This window comes from Lipotes vexillifer, unplaced genomic scaffold (assembly GCF_000442215.2).
Source record: "Lipotes vexillifer unplaced genomic scaffold, Lipotes_vexillifer_v1.1 scaffold296, whole genome shotgun sequence".
Taxonomy (NCBI): Eukaryota; Metazoa; Chordata; class Mammalia; order Artiodactyla; family Lipotidae; genus Lipotes; species Lipotes vexillifer.
In genome coordinates, this window is record NW_006775090.1 from 203559 (window position 1) to 217493 (window position 13935).

Sequence of the window (13935 nt, forward strand, 5' to 3'; positions counted from 1 at the left end):
AAAGAGTGTACCTCAAAAAATTTTTTTAAGGAACACTCTAGTCAAGTTATAGTGGAATAAGAATACTGCCCTGCAGAATCTTGGACCTATTTTTCTTTGTTTCAAAATCCAGACATAATCATATTAACATTTTGGCAGACTTTTTTCTAGAAATCTCTTTACGCATATCAGTACACACATATATGTTTACATTCATGAGCTCATTTTCTGTTTTGTAACTTCCTTGTTTTCACTCTGTATTATGTCATTTTTTCAAGTTAGTATCTGTAGATCTGTGCCATGATTTTGAAAGGTTATGTGATAGTCCATTGGGTTGAAGGGCTATACTGCATTTTAATAATGTAGATTGAATATTGATGGGTATTTAGGTTGTTTATAATGTTTGGCTCTTAAAAATGGATCTGAAGTTAAGTATATACATGATACGTGCATCATGTATATACACACAACATTTCCTTTTTCTCTAGTAGTGGAGTTGCTGGTTCTAGAGGTTTCAGTTCAAATACTAATCTCTATAAGAGAGGAATTATAACTTCTTCATAATCCTGAGACCAATAGGGGTGGGTTAAAAATGCCATAGTTTACCATTCATAAATGCACATACCTAAAGATTCTAATTTACAAAAAGAGCAAGCTTTGGAAGATGCATTTAGCAGCTGTCTTGATTGTATACTTGGGATTGCATGGAGGTGTTTTGTAAATCATGAAATGCTGTACAAACCTCAGTGACTCATTACTAGAGCTTTACAGAGCATCTGCCATGTACTCTCAAAAAAGGTTTACAGAGTCTTTATTTTATAAATAATTCATTAAATACAGAGAAAAAACAAAAACCCAGAGACAGTGGATCTGGACCTGGTTGTACAGTGGAATAAATCAAAGATATCATCAAGAAAACAAATCCCAGACCTTGCCCCCACAGGTCCCCTGAATCTGTGTGAACAAGACCTGGGCATCCCCGTTGATGTTGATGTACACAGTCTTTGTTTGGAATTCCCCCTTTAATATATTTTTTGGTCTATCTCCAAATATTTTTCTAACAGAATAGAGAATATTTTTAGCTTTTATACACGTACTTAAAATTTTTATTTTTCCTGTTTGTAAGTTTCTGGCTCTTTCTAGGATATTTTTAGCAGATTTGCTGTATGACACTGACTTAGTCTCAATCTTTGTAAATCTTGGGAAATGTTAAGTATGGGTTCTTGGTCTGACATCCCCTTCTGGTTTTATACCATTGGCAAGCCCCTTCCTTAGCCCTTATTGTTTCTACCAGAAAGAATGATGAACTCATAGTGATTGCAGTTTTCAACTTTGAATGGTATCACCAGATTAAAGTTATCTGTCTAGTGGCATATCTAACTCCCCTTTTAGATTCTATTTATAAGAACTTTTAGTTGAGAGGAATAGTTGAAGTACATGGAAAAATTGGCTGGTAGGTTGAAACTTTTGTCTAATTAATTTTTTGTGTGTGTGTGTGTGGTACGCGGGCCTCTCACTGTTGTGGCCTCTCCCGTCGCGGAGCACAGGCTCCAGACGCGCAGGCTCAGCGGCCATGCCTCACGGGCCCAGCCGCTCTGCGGCATGTGGGATCCTCCCGGACCGGGGCACGAACCCGTGTCCCCTGCATCGGCAGGCGGACTCTCAACCACTGTGCCACCAGGGAAGCCCTAGTCTAATTAATTTATCCTCATACTTACATGCTATGGATAGACTAAAGTTTTCATCTTGAGAACTATCTTGTCCAAGAGTAAAGTTGTCTAAGTAGAGGTAGAATTGCATATTTATAATAATCAGTAACCCTTACTTGAGTAAATTTTTATAAAGTAGCTAAATTGACCTCAAATTATCTCATTGGTCTTAATTTATGAAACAAGAAAAAATAAAATTGATTTTTATTGCCTAACAAGTTGCATATTTTCTGGCTACTAAGTGAAGTTTTTGGATTTCGGAGTACAGTTAACATTTTTAGATTGTCTCTAAGTTTAATGACTGTGTAATAACTTCTGACTTGTAACATTTAGTACTTAAATACTGTGGAGTTTAAGGGAAGCAATTGAACATTTCTCTACTTTGGCCTCAATTTTTATAACATTCCCCAGTTCCTTGTCAAGGTAATTGTGTTTCTCTTTCAGGACATGAGGCATGGAGTACAAACAGTTGAATACAGGTATACTTGAAGCATATTTATCCTTTAGAATATTACCTTGGACATTATAGAGGGACAATGGTAGCACGATGGGAGTGGTACTAGAACCCTTTTAGGAGGCATCCAAATCATTCAAAGCAGGGATGATGGGGATCCGAATTAAGGGAGAGGATGTGAGGATGAAGATGATCTGGTGGTGCCCAGAAATATTAAATTGGATCTACAGAACTTGGTAATTGGTTAGTTGTTACGGGGACTTGGAGGGTTGGAGAGACAAGACTGAGTCTAAATTAACTCTTAGTGGAAATGCTCAGTTGCCAGCTAGACACATGGAGTTAAAACCAGGAAGGCAGTGGGATCTGGGTGCATGATTAGTGTCATCCAATTAAAGGCGGGAGTCAAGTTGCATTTGTAGGATTTCGAAAACAAAGTGGCAATGTAGAGAAGTCCTATCTTAGAGAATAACCTTATTTCTCTTATTTCTAACTTATTTGAGGTCACCTCACTAGAGTTCCCATGCACTAGTGGGGACCAGCTGATTCTCCCCAAAAGTGTTCTGGGATGATATCCTGTTTGCTGTTAACTTGCAGAATTCTGAAACTTGATATCGGCTGGTTTTGAGTGCATCTACCTCAGGGTTGGGTCATAGTAACTAGTTTAAGAGGGTGAGGTCTAAAACCAGGCATTCTGGTTACTTGTTGGCAATGGGAATATAATCGTCATACAGTCCAGATTACTTGTGTTGGCATAGCCAGTGCCATACCACGATCAGAAGATTGCATGTGAAGCGTGGCAAGTGAATGAGGTTAGAGAATCTGTTATCTAATAATATTAAGCGAAATAAATGGCGCCTCTGTTTCACCAGAGGCGGCACTTACCTCTCTAGGTGAGAAATATTTAAGCCCTGTCAGCCCCACCGCCTTAGACCCACCTGCAGGATGATGAGTGCACCACCACAGGTCGTCTGCGGTTTTAATGAGTTCCTACCACTCCTCCTTGTCTCTTGACCGCAGAGGACACGTGTCAGTTCAAGTACTGGAAATGGAAAATGTTAGTGTTGGAATGCAAAAACATCTTACCTCTCTACCCCTTAACTTACGTATTTCATCTGCCTCCTCCGTGAGGTCCTTGGAGTTTACAACTCCTGGAGAGGAGGATAGTAGGTGCAGGGCCATCTCACTACCATAACCGTGTGCTGACAAAAGTGGTTATGGGTCAGATGGCTTAAAGGGAGAAGATAGATGAGAAAGCTTGAGGGAGAGGAAAGCTAACTGTGATTAGCTTCCAAAACTACCACTTAAGGCAGCCAGCTGCTTTGACTTGCAAATCATATTGTAGGTTGGTTTCTTGGATGGGAAAGCTTTGTAATTATAGCCTTTAGAAGCTGTGGACCAGGAAGAGAGAAAACTTCCATGGGTTGTAGGGGAGGAAAAATAATTTTCCCTTTACTCTTCTGAGTTCTTAGCTGAGACCCCTGTAATTAAAGACAGATTAACAAGAGAAAACCAATCAGAAGTTTATTAACATGTATAGCTTGTGTATACATGGGAGATACCCTGGGAAAATTGAATAATTCCCAAGGTGGCTTAGAATTCAGGATTAAATACCATCTTATTAGGGAAGGGGGACGGGGTGTAGACCTCTTAGGGGAGAGAAAAGGATTTTTAGAAAAGGTGAATGGGCCCTTACAAGACTAGATGGAAGGTGTGACAGTTTGTGACAGAGTGTGTCTGAGTGTGGTGTCGACTTCTAGTCTACTGTCCTGTGACAAGAATCAGTCTTCTCTGGTGGATGAAACTCCTGGAGAGGGGATTTATAACAACTGAGTTCCTTTGGGAGGATCTGTCTTTAGACAGATAAAGGGAATTCAGAGAAAGCCTGTCCCTACATATGCTGGTTTTCAGATACCTTTGGCTCAAAACGAGCAGTATACTAAAGCAGAATATTTCGGGGCAGCGTGTCCTGCTCCCCTTCAGCGTGATGTAGTTTGGAGTAACTGTGGTCAGTGGTGTACCACCGCTGTGTATTCATCTTGTTTTCCTTACAAAGAGGTCCAGCTGTGGGCTGGACATTGATTTACCAGTAGGAAGATCTAAGACCTGAGAAATCTGCTTGGTTGAATGGAGAGAAAAAGTCCTGTACATTCTCTTCCTGTATTGTCTCCTGAGAATACACTCCTTTCCGTCCCCACAGTTCCTCCTTAGTTAGGCTCTCAGCTTTTCACTTAGGTGTCAGGATGGCTGCAGTTAGAGAGTTGTTTAAACTACAGATCCCAAGATTCTTATTTGGTGGGGTTAAAGGAGGGGCCCAGGGGTCTGCATTTTTGAAAAGCTCTCCTTGCTGAGTTCAGATGTGCAGTCAGGCTTGGGAGACACTCATAGATTGTTTCCATAAAGCTACATTAGTACCCCTTTTACGTTCTGATTCTTTCTCTTCTAATCCACTGTCCATTCCCATTTCCCGGTGGCATCAAAAACATACACGCCTGCTCCCAGGCTTGTTAGTATCCTTGGCCTAGACAAAAACTTTAGACAATTTCCCATAAAAATGAGCCTGAGTGAGCTTCCCTGGTGGCGTAGTGGTTGAGAGTCCGCCTGCCGATGGAGGGGACACAGGTTCGTGCCCCGGTCCGGGAAGATCCCACATGCCGCGGAGCGGCTGGGCCCGTGAGCCGTGGCCGCTGAGCCTGCGCGTCCGGAGCCTGTGCTCCGCAATGGGAGAGGCCACAACAGTGAGAGGCCCGCGTACCGCAAAAAAAAAAAAAAAAAGGGCCTGATAGTCTCTTGCAAGTGAGTTTCCTGAGGGTGAAACCTATAAATAGCTCATCCTGATAACACTTTATACAGAGCCCTCCATATGTTAGACTGTTTATCCATATTTAGAGGGTTTCATACCCCTGAGTGAGAAAAGCAAAGCTTTGGTAAATAAAATCGAGTTTCTCTTTTACAAATACCTTGTTATGGATGGCTACATTTACTCAGTTTCTGCAAGTTCAGAGGGTCTTTTATTTTTCATATCTTAGTAGGAGAGTTAATAAAAATTTTCCATTTGAAGCATTCATTATGATTCAGGCACCAGAATAAGTGATTTGCATGCATTGTTTCATCTAATTCTTTCAGTGTTTCCATGAATTAGGTGAAGCTCTCTCCATGTTGCAGTGAGTAAACTGAGGGTCTGAATTTTAAGAGATTTACCCACATATAGGTCTTCAGTTTTGGAAATAAGATTTGAACCCAAGTTTGTCTGATTCCAAACTTGTGGTCAGTGAAGTTACTGGTTTTATTTTTCCTCTTTTTTTCTCTCTTTTGTTCTTGGCTGCTGAATATCCATACAAAAAACAACAACAAAAGGCCATTTCCATTTCTTACCAGTTTTTCAAAAGAAGAGCAAGATTTCCTGAAAATTTAGTAGCACATTCCTTTTCTTTTTTTTTCTCTGACAGATTTTGCATAATACAATGATAGCTTTCTATTTCTTTTAACCACAAGTTTTGAAAAATGTGAATCTGAGTTGGAAAAGCAAAAGTCTTGCCACAGTTGGGAAGGCGCTGGTTAGAGAATGCCTGATGAGTTTGGGAAGATGACTTTCTTTCTACATTGTTTTTATTGGACGTTTGAAGCCACCGTGCTACCACTGGCTTTCTCTTTCACGTGTCCCCAAATGCTGAGAGGTGAGAAGCCTTGGAGCTAGAAAAGAACTAGTTTCTCTCTTTAAAAAAAAAAGTCCCTGTAAATTATAACACCCTGCATAGCAAAGTCATGGGGTAAATCGCAGTGGGGGAAATTCTGTTTGCTAACTTCTAGGAAATCACAGGGTGTCAGTTAAAGGTCAGCACATTGAGAAACTCCGTCATCATTTTGTACTCAGCTAGTATGAAGAACCTGGTGGCAATGATAAAATGGCATGATCTGAGCACATAGATCTGGGCATAGATCTATAATGTATAGATAGAGGTATAGATAGATAATAAACACCAACACTATTTATTCTTTATTCTTGCTGCCACTAAGAAAACCTACTACAGAACTGAAACCACGAGAAATTTCTTTAACCAAGGGAAGGTTCTTTTTTAATATATCTCTTTCCTACCATGAGGTTAGAGGTGTGGGACCAGTTATAGGTGGACAGCTGTGTGGGCAGCATTTGTGAATCTTGCATTGGGAAGGATGTTTCATGGTCTTCCATCATAAATCATCTGGATTTAAGGGAAACCTTTGATGTAGTCAGTAGTCAACTCCTGGAGAGCAGGGAGCATATCTTAGTTATTTCTTATATCTCTATACTGAGCATTGAGGTGGCACGTAATAGGTGTTTGTTTTCCAACTGGCTTGATTTTACAGCAGGTTGACCAGCTCTTTGAGCTACTGTTACCATATTATAGCTGTGCTGTTGATCCCTCTGCAGGATCTCTGAATACTCTGTACGGCCTGCATGACCAACCCATTGGCCTTCTCTGCACCTTTAGTTCTGATTTGTTATTTGCTTGAGCAAATGTTGGTTACTGCTTAAGACATAGACTCTGACTAGGATGATGGAATAGAAAACATTTACTCAGGTTGCAGCTGAGTTTTTGGATGATAGAGGGTTAAAATTCAGATTGACCTTGAATATAATAGACACAAATAAGCAGAATCAAGACCTTTAGGGAAGTACAACTTTGGAAAACTAAATATAACATGGGGACTGTGTATATGTAAATTTGAATGGTGGGGGAGGGACTCTTTGGGAGTCAGCAACATGATGCTTTATTTTCTTAATTATTGGGCACACACTGCCAGTTAACCACAGGAGCATAACATTTGGGAACTTCTGGGTAACATTTCCAAAATACTTGGCATTAGTCAGACATTTTTTTTAGGATTCTGTGTCCACTTTGGCTGAAGGAAACTGTGGAGAATTTGGCGAGGGTCCAGAGCATGGCAATGAGAGGCAGAGGAGCAATGGAAAATAGGACCCGTTGAAAGAGGCTAATAAATAAGGATTAATTACTTAGCCTGATCCAGAGCAGCTGAAGGGTGATTAAATTAATGGTCTTCTGTTGCATATATAGTTATTATGTGGTAGATGATATAATTATTTCTGCTATGAATAGAATTAGGGAAATGGGTTTACATTAGAGTTAAAGGAGATTTTGAAGTTGCATAAAGAACCTCTTGACTTCAAAGATTTTTAGACAGTGGAAAGATCTCAGCTGGAAATGTGAAATCGTGGTCCTTACAGAATGGGAATGGGGTGGGTGCCACTTGCCTGTTAGAGTCAGGTGCACCTGGGATAGAGACTGACACACTTTCTAGATCTCATTTTGTGCTGCTCATCTCACGTTGCGTTTGTCATTTTCAGCGAGTAAATCGGTATTCCTTTTGTGTTTGAGTTTTTTCACAGTTATTACAAATGTAAAGGCCTTTTAATGCTTCTGTAATGCATTTCAAGCAAGTGAGAGGTTAAACCACAAATTGAAAATTACTTCATGTGTGAATCAACTTGCTGCTCATTCTTTTTTTTTTTTAGTTTTAGTTGATTTACAGTGTTCTAGGTGTACAGCAAAGTGATCCAGTTACACATATATACGTATTTTCCATTATAGGGTATTACAAGATATTGAATATAGTTCCCTGTGCTATAGAGTAGGTCCTTGTTGTTTATCTAATTATATATATAGTAGTGTGTTTCTCTTAATCCCAGATTTCCAGTTTATCCCTCCCTACCCTTTCCCCTTTGGTAACCATAAGTTTGTTTTCTATGTCTATGAGTCTGTTTATGTTTTATAAATAAGTTCATTTATATCATTTATGTAGATTCCACATATGTGATATCATATGATATTTGTCCTTCTCTGACTTACTTCACATAGTATGATAATCTCTAGGTCCATCCATATTGCTCCAAATGGCATTATTTCATTGATTTTATGGCTGAGTAGTATTCCATTATGTGTGTACACCACATCTTCTTTATCCATTCATCTGTGGATAGACATTTACATTGCTTCCATGTCTTGACTATTGTAAATAGTATTGCTATGAACATTGGGGTGCATGTGTCTTTTTGAAATAGAGTTTTCATCTTTTCTGGCTATTTGCCCAGGAGTGGGATTGCTGGATCATATCTGCTGCTCATTCTTATATGAGCCCTTGTAATACTGCCAATTCCAGCTTGCCTTTTCTTTTTCTTCAGAAAACTCACTGCGTGCCCTGCTAGCTTGGTCAACAATGAGTGCCAAGTCTGCCATCAGCAAGGAAATTTTTGCACCTCTTGATGAAAGGATGCTGGGAGCTGTCCAAGTCAAGAGGAGGACAAAGAAAAAGATTCCTTTCTTGGCAACTGGAGGTCAAGGCGAATATTTAACTTACATCTGCCTGTCAGGTAATGAAAATCAGATATGAATATCACTAAAACAACTTCTGTTTTAAAGCAGTTAATTCTAAGGTGTCCAGGAGGGTTATAGCCCAAGGTTTGGATACACCTGCCTTTCCATTCCTTCCCTGTTTCTCTGTTACCTTCTTTCTTCCTTATTTGCTCATGGTACCTTGGCTTTTGATGTTGCCTAGTATGGAAAGGTAATGAAGTGCAATTTTAATGTCCTTTCAGTTTCATTAAGAGCATCTGTAAAGGGTTTGGCAAACACTTCTGTTTGTCCATACTTTTCCTTCACTAGGGCCTTGACAGAAAGTGGGCTATCCTCTGAGATTTTTTGTTTTAGAACACTTCCTGGTATTTGGATAATTGTTACTACCAGCAGCCTGAGTTTCATTGACTTTTCTTTTTCTTAAGAGTTGCCAATAATCAGTAATAGTTGGTCTCAAGATAAATATCGACACTGTATGGAATGTGAGAAAGTAGACTCAGCTCATGAATCACAGCTTTGCCTGACAGCTGTTCCTTGTCAGGAAGAGACATCTGTTCTATTAAGCTTAGAATTTTGTGGGATTACTTTTTTTCTCTTTCCGCTTGTGATTGTAGGATATCTGTGGGACTTACTGTGAATTTGAATTCATACCAAGTGTTTTTTTTGTTTCTTTGTTTTTGTTTTTTTGCTGTACGCGGGCCTCTCGCTGTTGTGGCCTCTCTGGAGCACAGGCTCCGGACGTGCAGGCTCAGCAGCCATGGCTCACGGGCCCAGCCGCTCCGCGGCATGTGGGATCTTCCCGGACCAGGGCACGAACTCGCGTCCCCTGCATCGGCAGGCAGACTCTCAACCACTGCGCCACCAGGGAAGCCCATACAAAGTGTTTTGAGATGAAATTTGGATAAGTTTTCCATGGAACTATGGGTGATGCTAATCTGAGCACCTGGAGCATTTGTAATATTTCTGATATTTCTTGTAACTGGGCAACGGAGGAATTAGGCTTACCTTAATTCATCTTTTTTTCCAATTTTCTTCAGTTGTGGCTTGGGAATAAAACTTTATTTTTAGACCCATTTTTAGCTTTTTTTTTTTTTTAAATTAAGCCTCAGATCATTTGTTTATCAGAATTTATTTCAAGGTGGAAATAGCTTTTTTTCCAGAAAGAACATGTAGAGATAATAATAGGACTGTATCTTAGTTTAAAATAAAATGGAAATATAACCCTTTGGTAAGAATGCCTTTTCAATGGTTAGATTGAGAACTGACCTTGAAATATTGGTCTCTCTTTAATCCCAAGTAACAATTAGGTTAATAAGATTTGGTGACTGTTGGAAGACATTTGCATTGCTTTAGTGTGCTGAGCAGTGCTTGCCATATAATAAATAGGGGCTCAATTCATATCTAAAGAAGTAGCCTTTCCTAATACCTTCCTAGTATTTTGTTAATGAGGTTCAGGTCTTAAAAATATTTCCACATCTTTAAATTTGAATTCTAGAGTTTTCGCTTATACCAATAATGAATAGAATGCATTAAAAGAAATTTTGTATTTGGGCTGAGCAGAACATGGGATGAGCAGGGACACATAATATTCTAATTAACCTCCATTCTCTCAGTGTTTCATTGAGATTTCTTGAAGACAGGCAGTTGCAGAAAAGGTGGATGAAGAAAAGGGCCGTTTTGTTTGCCTTTTAGGCACGTGTTATTGTCAGCCTCTTTCTGATCATGAAGTCTGCAAGAGTGATATGGGGCCTCTAATTCCCTCTCCCGGTGAAAGAGCGTGACCATTTCTCCTGCCATAGGAGATAATGACCGGGGACTTACTGGATAACTGCATTTCCTTTACAAATTACCAAGACCTTCAGGTTTAAAGCCTGCAACTATGAGAATTACTTTTCTGTTGCATTCTAATGGAGGACAGTCTTGAGTTCTGAAAGTCTTCATCCTTTTCATGGATTGGAATTTTGAGAGGATAGGTTGACAAAGCAGATCTGACATTTAAGCAGCTGATTTAATGGAAACTGGGGCAGGAGAAGGCCGGGCAACTTTGACACCCACAGTGTTTTCGCAGTTTGATTTTTCTTGTAATCTAGAAAGAAGCAGCCACCTTTATTTTCGAACTCATGAAAAGCGTAGAGGCTTATCAACACCTTTGATAAGGTGTTGTTTTAATTAACAAGTAATTAATTAATTACGCACATATTTATTAAGTACTTTTTATGTGCTGAGCACTCTTGGTGCTGGGGGTTCAGTTAGGAGAAAAACTTATGAAGCTTACCTTGTTTGTTGGGGAAGGAGCAGTAGACATTAATATTTTATTCACTAAAATAAGCATAATTATTAACTGTTGAAAGCTTAAAGAGGAAAAATATACTGATGTGAAAGCATGTGTGAGGAGGATTTGACCTGGTTGGGAGAACCCAGAGCTGCAAGAAAAGTAGGGCCTCACTGGTTCTGAAAAGAAATGGTGTGGGTGCAGGGAACATTCCAGGCAGAGGAAGGGCGGCTTCTTTGAAAGATGAACTGGATTCTGAGTTCCTCCTTGTCTCCTGTTTAGTCCTGTTTAGTCTTTGTAGCTCAACTCACATAGGAGGCTGTGAAGTGAAAGCAGAGTCCTGGAATGGCAGCTGTTCCTTCCTGCTATCAGTGTGAACCTCCTGTGCTTTCTGGGAGTCCGAGCCCTTCAACTCTTGTGGTTTGGCTGATGAAAACCAGCTCTCCATTTTGGATAGGCAAAATTTGTCCAAATTAGGGCAGTGTCTACAAATAATTTTTAACCACTTTTCAAACAGCATAAAGAGTTATATTCTTTTTTTAAAGAGAAGAGTATCAAAGCTTTAAAAGTTTGCCAACATATGCATGTAAGCATGGGTGTTTTATATATCCAGTGTCTTTTAGTAATGATTCTTTGTGTGAATTTTTTTCCACCAGTATTTGGCAGAGTTTATAATCTGAGAGGGAGAGGCCTGTGATCATGAGACTTATTATTTTCAGAGCGGGTTGTATATCCTCTAGGGGAATCCAAAATGGTGCTGGAGCAAAGGAAATAAGATGTTTCTTGAGTTATTTAGCTATAATTGTGTAAGGAGAGAAATAACCTCTCCAATTCATCCATGGAGCTTTGGGATAGAATTTGATTGTTTCTCATTGGACTTCCTGGCTGGCTTCTTGAATGGTACACAGATACTTACATACTGAGAGGCCTCTGTGATTAACATTCTTAAAGCATTGGTTTCCACTTTCTCTTCTCAGCAATGGCTAAAATTAAAAAGGCTGACAATACCAAGTGTTGGCAAGCATGTGGAGCAATTTGAGCTCTCATACTTTGCTGGTGGGAATGTAAAAATGATAGAATTGCTTTGGTAAACAATTTGACAGTTGTTTATAAAGTCAAACTTGCATTTATATGACTCAACAAGTCTGTTCCTAGGCATTTACCCAAGAGAAATAAAAACATATGTCCACATAAAGACATGTACATAGAGGTTCATAACAGTTTTATTTATAATAACCAAAAATCAGAACTCAGATGTCCATCTATATGTGAGTGAATAAAATTATTTTTATAACTATGCAGTGGAATGCTACCTGGAAATTAAATGAACTACCAATACGTGCAGCAACATGGATGAATCTCAAAAGCCTTGTGTTATGTGTGGGAAAAAAATGGAAAAGACGACATGATGTATGATTCTATTTATATGAAATTCTAGAATGGACAGAACTTAAGCTATAGTGACAGAAAGCCCATTGGCAGTTGCCAGGGGGTGGAGTTGGTGATTGATTGCAAAGGAGCATGAGGGCATTTCTTGCAATGGTGTAAGGGTTCTATATGTTGATTGTGGTGGTACTTACTTGGGTGTATCACAAGTAACCACCAACTCATCAAACTACACACTTAACATGGGTGCATTTTATTATATGTAAATATATCTTGGTAAAATTGATTCTAAAAAATGTCTTACAGAGTCACTTGTGGGATGATCATAAGAATTAATTAACCTTCTTAGTCTGCTCTGTAAGATGGACAGAAGCTAGCCTTCTCCCTTAAAGGTATGAGAAGTTATCCTAGATGGCCTTTTGAGTCCTCAGACAGAAGCAGCTGTGTATCACGTAAACCTGTGCTTCCATCTATCTGATCTGTGTCTCGATAGTTCCTTATATCACCTGGCACATTGCTGAGTATAGACAGATGCTTAAATGGAAGATGCTATGTAAATGGATAGCTTACTAAATACCTGATGATAGTATGGACTTTATTTATAACTTAGAGCTGTTAACTCATTCAAACTGTAAAGCAAGCTCTGCCTACAACTATTTCTATAATCAGTTGCCCCCTCCATGAAATTTGGGTCTATAATACTACACTAGACACTGTCTGTGGAGAGTGTTTCTCTCTAAATAAATGCACTTCTTACCTATCAAAAAAAAAAAAATACTACAGTAGAAGCATGCTAAGAAGTTAATATCAATTTGCTATTAGAGGCCAGTTACCTACTGAACATTCTATAATTTCCTGTTTAAAATCTATTTTCCTGATCCTGTTTTAATTCAGTATGCACGATGTATAATGCTACCCTTCATATACGTAAATGGATAAAAATCTTTCATTGGCTGCTCCCCATAGAAGGAGCATGAAGAAACTTCAGTTTTTGTAATTAATACATTCTCTTACATAAACTTTAATTTTTGTGATTAAAACATTCTCTGTTCTTAAAACAGAGAATCTTTTCAGAATGATTTTAGATTTGTAGAGAGCAAAATTTTATTATTAAAAAAAAAAGTTCTGGGCTTCCCTGGTGGTGCAGTGGTTGAGAGTCCGCCTGCCGATGCAGGGGACACGGGTTCGTGCCCCGGTCTGGGAAGATCCCACGTGCCGCGGAGCGGCCGGGCCCGTGAGCCATGGCTGCTGAGCCTGCGCGTCCGGAGCCTGTGCTCCGCAGCAGGAGAGGCCACAGCAGTGAGAGGTCCGCGTACCGCAAAAAAAAAAAAAAGTTCTGAGTGATCTTTGATGAAATCATTTATGTAAATGGATCCCCATGGAAGGTAATGATGGGGATTAGGAGGCTAGGACTTGGCAATACTGTTCTTTATCTCCGTAGTTGCCAGTCCTGGGTGTTCTTAGAATAACCTCTAGAATTTTATGGATGGCCTGGTTCCACCTAGGCCCTACTAATGCAGCACTAGGGGTAGTGGGGAAGCTTACCTGTATCTTGAACGTGTCATGCATGAGATACTGAAGCTAAGGTTGAGAAGTTTTGCTATCTTGGGGAGTTATGCTCTGCGTTGTCTTATTGGTGTACTTGACATAATGATATATTTATGGTACTCAGTTCTATCAAAAGAATACATCTTAGTCTTTTTCTTTTTGACTAGCCATGGTCAAAGCTCTGAATTTTTCTGGGCTTCAGTTCAGTTGACAAGTTCAAAGCTTTTAGGCCCTGAG

At 39.5% G+C, this 13935-nt stretch overlaps 1 protein-coding gene across 1 annotated transcript in view; it reads left to right on the forward strand.

Annotated features, from left to right (window-relative positions):
- Positions 1-13935, forward strand: part of STXBP6 (syntaxin binding protein 6) — a 227737-nt gene that overhangs the window by 28471 nt on the left and 185331 nt on the right. Inside the window, exon 2 of the mRNA XM_007449679.1 lies at positions 8321-8509. Coding sequence (XP_007449741.1) covers positions 8356-8509 — 154 coding nt within the window. The 5' untranslated portion in view covers positions 8321-8355. The remainder of the gene's footprint in view (positions 1-8320; positions 8510-13935) is intronic.